We start from the raw sequence: 9,990 nt of genomic DNA, 5'->3' as shown, positions 1-9,990 counted from the left end.
CTGCTTTAGTTAGTCTGGGGATATAAGCAGTGAAACACTTGACAGAAATAAACCTGGAATCCCAGATTTCATCAAATACAAATGTGGATATGTGCAATCAATTCCAGGTATATTGTTTGCAAGGGTGCAAGAGCCCTTAATTTTCTGCAGTTGTAAAATAGAGGTTACATTATGATAGAATGTAAGAATAACACATGGCCTTTCCCCCCAGAATAGACTACTGTATTTAAATACAAAAAAGCATGTTCCACCCTCAATCTGATTATCTTAATATCATCCATTGAAGTTCTCATTAAACTGCTCCCAGGGAGAGCATTGGTCCTAGTCATCCTTGGCAGCTATTGAGGCCTATGTGTCCTGATACTACAGCTCACCACCACGGCTGCATTGATGCAGAGCTGGGGAGCCTTTTTTGCTCCTCATGGGCCAACTCTGACAGGTGAGAAAGACAACCCACCCGAGAGTCACATGACATCCTTATGATGTCACATGGTTGACAGGCAAGTGTGCTTTCCACTTATTTTTGCACGAGGATTGCAGAAATGACGGAGAATGGGAGAGGAAGAAAGGGTAGTTTTGCAAGCAAAAGCAATGGAGGAGACTTCTGGAGCTCTGCCTTTTCTTGCAAAATGCTCCCAAACATATCCAGAACACACCTTTCTTCCATTCCGGACTAGGGTAAAGGGAGAAATGAGTGTTTGCAAAACAACAACAACAACCCTTCTCTCTTCCTGCCTCCAAGCCAAAAAAACAACCCGGAGATCTGTTACTTTCAATATGCTCTCCCACAGCCAAATTTGAAAAGGAAGAAATATTTTGGATATCTAGACTATGTTTTGGATCTGTGATGAGGCAGGGGGAGGAGAAAGGAGTCTTTTGCCAGCAAATGCAACAGAGAAGACTTCTTCTCAACACTCTGCCTTCACTTGCAGAACACTTTCTTCCTTTCTCCTGATGGCTCAGGGACGTTTTTTTGCCTTGCCTTGACTGCCTTCTTTGACTCCTTTCTCCAAGCACATTCCCAGTCCACATCTTAACATAGGAGGGGTGGTGGAGGGTCAAGTGCTGCTCAGACAATAGGTGGTATCCAGTGCAAGTCCTACTCCGAGTAAGCCCATTGAAAGTATTGAGCCTAAGTTAATCATACCCTTTAACTTCAGTGGGTCTACTCTGCGTAGGATTAGCCTTGAAAAGCATCCAAATAGCTTGCCCCTAATATTCCTAGACCCTCGTGGTTGCTTGAATGAAAACCTTGGCCTTTTGTGGCACGGCTGCTTGGTCAACCTCTTCCTACCCATTTCACAACCCAGAATCCGATGGGCCTGTGGCAATAGAGTTTCAACTCAGCTCCCCTAAAGGCTCCTTCAAGGAGTGTTGTTGTGGCATGGAATTAATTGCTAAAGAAGTAGTGTACAAATGTAATAATAATAATAATAATAATAATAATAATAATAATAATAATAATAATTTATTTATACCCCGCCCTCCCCAGTCAAAACCAGGCTCAGGGCGGCTAACATCAATAAAATTACAATAAGACATAAAAGAAAAGAAAACAATTAATTAAAATACAGATTAAAATACAATATTAAAATTTAAAATGCAGCCTCATTTTAAGTAGTCCATAAATCCAAACCATGAGGGAGGAAAACACAGGGGTCAGACTGAATCCAACCCAAAGGCCAGGCGGAACAGTTCTGTCTTGCAGGCCCTGTGGAAAGATGACAAATCCCGCAGGGCCCTGGTCTCCCGTGAAAGAGCATTCCACCAAGTTGGGGCCAATACTGAAAAGGCCCTGGCCCTAGTTGAGGCCAATCTAGCCACCTTATGGCTTGGGATCTCCAGAATATTGTTGTTTGTGGACCTTAAGGTCCTCCGCAGGGCATACCAGGAGAGGCGGTCCCATAGGTACGAGGGTCCCAAGCCGCATAGGGCTTTAAATGTCAAAACCAGCGCCTTAAACCTGATCCTGTACTCCACCGGGAGCCAGTGCAGCTGGTAAAGCACTGGATGAATGTGATCCCGCAGCCGGGACCCCGTAAGGATCTTCGCCGCGGCATTCTGCACCCGCTGGAGTTTCTGGGTCAGCTTCAAGGGCAGCCCCGCGTAGAGCAAGTTACAATAATCAAGCCTGGAGGTGACCGTCACATGGATCACTGTGGCCAGATCAGGGCGAGAGAGGTAAGGGACCATACACTTTATGTAAAGTGATTGTCCACCCAGAGCAGTTAACTTTTTTTTTTCTCACTGCTTGATGGGAGTTGTAGTCCAAAACATCTGGGGGGCACCCGCTTGGGGAGGGCTGTTATATACTAACATTGAGCTCATTCTCTGAGTGTGGAAGAGAATGTAGCCAATTGGAACAATAGCTATAGATGACTGGCCACTCTGCAGTACCTTTATGTGGTCCATAATCGCAATTCATAGTCTCCTTGCTATTAAGGATGGATTTATAGGTCCTCCTTTCCCCTGGATACGGGAGAAGCAGCTATGATGTGGAGTCATAAGCTCTTCTAATTGTTTTATCATCATTAATATAATAGGTCTCCAAAGACTGCTGAAACAACATCATTATTGACCAGGATGTTCTTGCACCTGCGACTAGCTTTCAGAAGGATGACATCATTTTAGTCAGGCTATTTTTCTGCTCCGGAACATAAGACCAGAGAGTAGGGAAGTGAAGTGCAGGAATGATTGGTTGACAAGCAGGCTCGAGAGAGTATTACTTCACTTTTCCACTTGCAAACAAGGGATGCTTCAGAGCGTAGCATTTGGGACTTGAGCCACTTGAGTCCAGTCTCTCTGCAGGTCACTGGGCATGGATAAAACGGGGAGAAAAATTACTCTAAACTAGGCAAACATGTCCTTTGCCAAGCAGCCGTGAGAAGGCAAAGCAAGACAAGCTGTTCCCTAAATGGGAACACTCTGAAGAGAGCCACTTTGCAGTGTTGCAAAGTTTACTGCTAGACATTTGGTAAAATCCATATCAAGGGTTAGTGGGCCTAATTGTGGTACATGCTGGATTTCCATTTTTTATGGATCAGGTCCTGCAGAAGTCATGTGCATTGGGCATTAGACATCAGGAATTCCAAAACAGAGAGACGTTTTAGGTCCATTCCAAGTGAAGGAACTGGATATAGTGCATGTTATACATGTCAAATCAGAAGAAAGTCTGTTTTCTGAGTAGAGGACTGCCGTGCTGGACATAGGTAATCAAATAACCAATAATTGTACTTGGAATTGAGAAAATTGAGAAAATTCTGATGTTTGAGAGAATGAAGACTATTTTGAATTCTCTATTATTGTTTGCATTAGGTTTTCCTGACAAAGTAACCACAAAGGAGTGTTACCTTCTGCTGGGAAACAACATCAATGTACACATGGTTGCAAAATTAATCTCTATTGGATAATATTGGAATACGGCAGGATCAGGGGAACTGTCCAGCATACATCCTGCTACAGCAGAAGATGGATTGCCTCTTTGGAAGTGGAGGAAAACTGCAAATGGGTAACTGCAAATGTTTAACGCCCCTTACAAAATGTTTGTTGGAAGAATAAACCTCTCTTAGTTGACGTGACTGTCATAAGACAGTTGTGGAAACACAGAGCATTACTCAAAATTAATACTATGTTGTAATTTGCAGGCACTATAACCTACATTTGTTAGTGACAAATAAATTTCTACATTCTGTTAAGGAACAAGTCACATTTTAATGTCAAGCCAACTGCACGTTTCTGCACTTCAGCAGATTGTTGAGGTGCCAATGCTTTAAATAAACAAACTATTTTGTAAGAAAAGTCATAACCAGCTGCAATTACTTAGTACCACTATAAAAAAACATTTTTTAAAATCCCACAGAGTTCTAGTGTTGTGAGAGAGGGTGAAAAATGTTTCTATATTCACTTTTTTCATACCGGGCATAATTTTATGTACTTTTATCCTGTCACCTTTTATTCCTATAATTCATCTTAGTTTGTTCCTAAATTAGATATAAGAACTTCATCTACCTAACAGATTTGGCTAATGGCTTGAATTGCACTGGCTTGTCTCCATATACCATTTTTGGGGGGCAATTAATTACTGTCAGATATACTTTACTTTTCTGCTTTCCACAGTTCCACTATACTTCTCCTAATGTAATAATTTTTTTCCACCCTGCAGGAGACTCTCAATATCAAATTCAGCTCAATTTCCTGTGTAAGTTTGTTTAAAATCAAAACCCATTAGTTGTTCAATATATCTTGCTGCCCCGATATATGAAACCTCTTAAGTGCTCTTGTGGTTTCTGGGTTTATAAGTCCTGAATCGATAAAGATAGCCTCTTCTGTCTCTGGCAAGGTGTAGCATACCCTCCTGGGCATTTGTCGACAAACAGTGATCTAGTCACAGAATTTAGAGTCTAATATGCATAGAAATGGCAAACAGGACAGACAATAAGGGTGTGCAGATATAAAGGATTGGTGCCACCAATTGGTGACCTTTGTTTCACCCTTAAAAGCTGTGGATTTTTGGCAGACATACCCACTTTTGTGAATGAACAGTGTTTACCAGTTAATATCTTTGTAGCAAAGAACAACGGGAAATATCTAAAAGAGATGGAAATCTTCTCAGACAGGATCTAATGCACCATCGCAGCATCTTGGAATGATGGGCAGTTGCTATTAATTATCATTGCAAGTGGGATCATTGTGAGTTTAAAGGGGAGCGGGGCTCAATGTAGGAGAGGCTGAGCCAACACGAACAAACTGAGTGGAAAGAGTCATCTACTATGATGGGGATATCTCCATGCCCAATTCAAAGTGCTGGTTTTGACCCATAAAGTCTTAAACGGCTCAGGACTGTAATACTTCAAGGATCACCTATCCCCATATGAACCTACCTGGTCCTGAGATCATCTTCTGAGTCCCTTCTTCACATGCCTCCTCCATGAGAGGTCCGGAGGGTGGCAACATGAGAACGGGCCTTTTCTGCAATGGCTCCCCATTTGTGGAATGGTCCTTACCAGGGAGGTATACACCTTTAGGCGCCAGGCAAAAATGTTCCTCTCGGGCCTTTGGCTGATTGATGCTTTTCTAAAATGTGTTGTGGAAGGTGGGGATTATTGGGTAGCCTTTGTTTTTTTATTTATTATGTATTTGCTGTTTTTTATATTGCGATTTTATATTGTGAACATGGCTGAATCTCCAGCCGTATTTCTATTATTGCTGGGACTATGGAAAGGGTACAAGGCAGGTAAAACCAAAAGAATAATAATAATAATAATAATAATAATAATAATAATAATAATTGTAATATTAATTAATAATAATTTATTATTTATTCCCCAGCCACTCTGGGCGGCTTCCAACAGAAATATTAGAATACACTAATTTCTTAAAGATAAAAAGCTTCCCTAAACAGGGCTGACTTTAGATGTCCTCTAAAAGTCTGGTAGTTGTTTTTTATTTTATTTTTGACATCTGGTAGGAGGACGTTGCACAGGGCGGGTGCCACTACCGAGAAGGCCCTCTGCCTGGTTACATGGCACCATCAGGATGCACACACCAAGATTCCCAGTCCAAGGAGAAGTCTTGGAAGACAGAGAAGCATTGCCCAGTAAGAAGTACCTGCTGACATGTCCCGGAAACTGCTCTTTCAAACCTACTCACCAGGCATATTGTCACTCCTGGCAAATGCAATCTCCCTTGTCTCTCGTAACTAAGTTATGGATGGGTCAGAAGGGGGAAAGAGCTGAATAAGCATCTCTGTGAATATGCAAAGAGTCCTGTCAGGGCAAAGTACAACCTGACACTAGGTTAATCCTTGAAGATAGTGCAGATTTCACTTTAACCCACTGCACAGTCCTGGGAGACTTGCAAGGAGGAATGTTGAGTCCAGCCTCTCTTCAGTGGACTTTGGTGACATTCCTGATTATTTCTGGATTCAACTATGGATCTGAATCTACTGAGAAAAAGAGAGCAAAAAGGAGCATCAGTCAGGATCAGTAAGTAATCATTTTTAGGGTGTTCCCTGCAACCTGGCTTGCTCAGACAGCACAGACAGAGCATAGATTAAGCAGCTTCGCGATATCTCTGGCAAGTTTGACACCACGTGAAATCTTCTTCCTTTTCAATGCGCCAGGCCTCGCTTGTCCTCCGAAAGGGGAAATTTAGTGTTCCATACTGGCTCTGCCAAAAACATTGAATTCAGAACCGGATCGCAGGGCAGAATAAAAGTTAACGAAGAAGACCTTGTGGAGACTTTGATCCAGGTAATCTTTTGTGTTGTTTTATTTGGTTCATTGGTGTCCTTTCAATGGCTTTTGGATGCAAAGAGTTATAGTCATTCCGTATGGAGTTACATAGGCCAGCACACAGAGCCATCAGGGCACATAGAGCTTCACAAGATAGGTCCCTGTCCCGAGGAGCTTACAGGGAATAATTTGGCACAGAGGAAGGGTAGGGGAGGTCAGCCAAAATGGTTTGAGTATACAGTGGTACCTAGTGCCACCGTAATTTCAAATATCAACTGTATTTGTTTATTTCATTCATGAATCACTTCCCATAAAACATCCCAAAGGAATAGCAACCAAAGCATCAACAATAAAATGATATATTACAACAATTTCAGATCTAATACTGATAGAGACTGGGATAAAAGTCTGTGCCGCAGATTGCATCCACTTAAATGGCTTGTTGAAAAAGGAAGGTATTGGATAGTCACCAAAATGACAAGAGAGATGTTACCTGTCAGATACGGAATGGGAGGGAATTCCAAAGTGTAGGTACTAAAGGCTTGATTCCTATTTCATATGGAACAGACCTCCCGATAAGATGCTATCACAGAATCACAGAGTTGGAAGGGATCCCGAGGATCATCTAGTCCAACCCCCTGCAATGCAGGGGTATGCGGCCATCCCATACGGGGATCAAACCTGCAACCCTGGCATTATCAGCACCACGATCTAACCCAGCACAGTGATTAAGTATCTAAGGGGTGAGGCAATCTTTGGGGTATCCTGGTTCCAAGCTGTATAGTACTTTATACTTTAGATTTGGTTTTTGTAGCTAATTGGCAGATAGTGCCATTTCCTTTCGCTGTTGTGTTGACAATGTTGATGGGACACTTCCATCTGTTGTGAGTTAGACCGCTTCAATCAATCCAGCTCTGGACTGGACTATCCCACATGGTGCATGCCTTTCTGCAAAAGTAATTGGGCCACGTGGAAAACACAGTTGTGATATGAGGTCTTTTTGTTGCTATGGGGACAGTCCAGGCCACAAGTGCTTCTGGAGTTCTTTAGCTCATGCCAGCCTCTCTTCATGGTATCCTTGGTTTTCCTCTTTTCATAGAACCAACGGTACCAGGAGAAATCAAGTGCTATAGTCACGTGGCTTCTTCCAAACTAAGTGGGTTCAGAGCTCTTCAAAGCTTTCAAGCCCACCAATCCAGCATCTACTCCTGCTTCTATCTTATTCTGATCTTCTCCCATTTGTCTAAATAATAATTGTTTTTTGCTGCCCTTAATAGCTGCTGGAGATGATTGTGGCTGATTACAGGGCCATAAATTGAGAATTTATATAAAAATTAAAAGATAGGCTTTTATAGTATATAATTTATGCCTTATCTAAATGAACTTTATAATAACAACATCATGTAATAGAAGTGATGTCAGGGTTAGCATGTGGCAACAACAACAGAAATATACTGTGGCCTTGTAAGACCTTTGGATCACAGGGTGGGCTTTTGTATGTGTACAATTGACATGCAAAACTAGAATTGGTGTCATCGCCCTTTCACCCCCATTTTGTGAGAACCCCTCAATCTCATTGTTGCTGTTATTCCCTTATTTGCCCCCCACCCCCAAGGGGAAGGCCAGGTGAGCAACCAAGCAGAAAGTAATGTATGTATTTACTTTTTATATGCCAAAATTTATACACTGCTTATATGGGGTGTATAGGGTGTTAGGGTGCTCCTTCTGCGGTAGTTTGTCGACCTTTGGTCTCCGCCCTGCATTCAGCTTTCACCTGTGGCTCCTAGAAGCATGTGACAGCAGCCACACCCTGGGAAATGGCTGCGACTTGCCAGCTGAACCAGGTGAGGGTAGTCAAAGGGTCTCAAAGCCTCAGTGAGTTAGGGACTTCCCCTCCATGTGAAGATGCAGGTTGGACGGGTTGGGCAGGCGAGACCAATAGTGGGTCCAACAGTCAAGAAGGTGGTTTCTGCATGTGCTACAGATGGAAGTGAGGGGCAGATGGGATTTGTCAACCTGGGGCAGTAGCCCATCTAGGAGAAGGAAAACTCTGGTCTTAAACCTCCACTGCCTTGCGGGATACAGTCATACCTCGGTTTAAGTACCCTTCGGTTTGAGTACTTTCAGTTTAAGTACTCTGTGGATCCGACTGGAACGGATCAATCCACTCTCCATTACTTTCAATGGGAAAGTTCGCTTCAGGTTAAGTACGCTTCAGGTTAAGTACGGACTTCCAGAACCGATTACACTCATACTTTGGGTTAAGTACGCTTCACGTTGAGTACTCCGTGGACCCATCTGGAACGGATTAATCCACTTTCCATTACTTTCAATGGGAAAGTTCACTTCAGGTTAAGTACACTTCAGGTTAAGTACAGACTTCCAGAACCAATTGTGTACTTAAACCGAGGTACCACTGTATCTTCAGGAGAAGAAAAGTCTAAGGAGTAAACCCTACACAAATCTGGAGTGGAGTCCCTAAGGCAGTTGGACGGTGCCTTGTAGGCCTCCCTCCAGCAACCAGCAGTGTTCTGTATTTATCGCCCTTGTGGATTTCTCACAACATCCCTGAAAACTGAGTTCATTCCCTGCACTTTAAAGCACTGTTGATTTCTTTTAAAATTTAGATCAGAAAGAATAAAGATGAGATTCTGGAACTGAAAAGAATAGCTGGTATCCCTCAAAATATTTCCAGTCAGATCACACAGCTCCATTCTAAGGTAAGTCTTGTTTTCTATAACGTTATACACAAAGATATTTTCAGCTCTTCACCATGTGAAAAAAGAAAGTCAGTCTTTTGCCATAAGAGTGATGTAGGAGTTGGAATGTCAGGAAATGACCTTTCCAAATTTCCACTCAGCCATGAAGTTCATTGCACAACCTTGGGCTCATTCCTATTTTGCAGCCCAACTTACCTTACAGGATTATTGTCAGGATGAAATGGGGCAGTGAGGAAGTCATCTATACTGTCTCAAAATTCTTGGAGGAAATAGTGGGAAATAACTGCAATAAAGTTTCATATCCTAGTTGAGAATTCTGCACTTTAAACCACATGGACAGTGCTCACAATACATATTTTCAAAAATAATTGTATTTTTTTCTATAAAGAGACATATACTGATTTCACTGGGTACTGGGCCAAATCCTATTTCTATGGATTTTTTTCTCCAGCTCCATGCTTTTTACCAACCTACTGCCACAATCACTCATGAAAGCCGAGTTTGGAGTGTCGTTTTCGTTAAAAACAGCACATAACTTGCGGAAGAACTTCTAGCAAAGAGTTACCAAAGCTGGTTGAATTTGAAAATAAAACCCCCGTTTCTTGTATCGTTATTAATCATACACCCAGCACTGAAATTTGCTTGCTTTCCAGGCAAATCACAAGTTTTAGCTAGACAGATGGAAGTTGACAGTGCAGATCCAAATGTAAAATCCCATGGCATGCTTGGTTCAGGTGGTGCATAATGAAGCTATTGTAAATCCTGCTGATTTTAATGGGAGAAAGTTACTAAATATGTGCTCAACTTTTTCCTGTTCAAATTAAGGACCACTGCAGCTGGTCCATTTCTATGGTCTTGTGCCTTTAAAAAACGAAATGAAACGCGGGGAGGTGGTTCCTGCAATTCAGCAGGATGAACTGATCCGCTCCAGAGGGGACTGTGCTAACGGTAAATTTTGGAAATAGGTGTCTTCTGACTGGTGCAATAAGATGATTAAAGTGGCAGCCCTAGTAGGGGAAAGAGAGGCACAGGCAGGA

At 42.3% G+C, this 9,990-nt stretch overlaps 1 protein-coding gene across 1 annotated transcript in view; it reads left to right on the top strand.

Moving 5' to 3' along the window:
• Positions 1 to 5,865: 5,865 nt before the first annotated feature.
• Positions 5,866 to 9,990, top strand: part of CUBN (cubilin) — a 139,921-nt gene continuing 135,796 nt past the window's right edge. The window contains exons 1-3 of the mRNA XM_035129760.3: positions 5,866 to 5,984; positions 6,122 to 6,251; positions 8,861 to 8,953. Coding sequence (XP_034985651.3) covers positions 5,866 to 5,984; positions 6,122 to 6,251; positions 8,861 to 8,953 — 342 coding nt within the window. The remainder of the gene's footprint in view (positions 5,985 to 6,121; positions 6,252 to 8,860; positions 8,954 to 9,990) is intronic.

The sequence above is a fragment of the Zootoca vivipara genome, chromosome 11 (genome assembly GCF_965207765.1).
Source record: "Zootoca vivipara chromosome 11, rZooViv2.hap1.1, whole genome shotgun sequence".
Taxonomy (NCBI): Eukaryota; Metazoa; Chordata; class Lepidosauria; order Squamata; family Lacertidae; genus Zootoca; species Zootoca vivipara.
The sequence above is the reverse complement of the archived record's forward strand: the minus strand, read 5'-3'. Positions and strand labels throughout refer to the sequence as shown.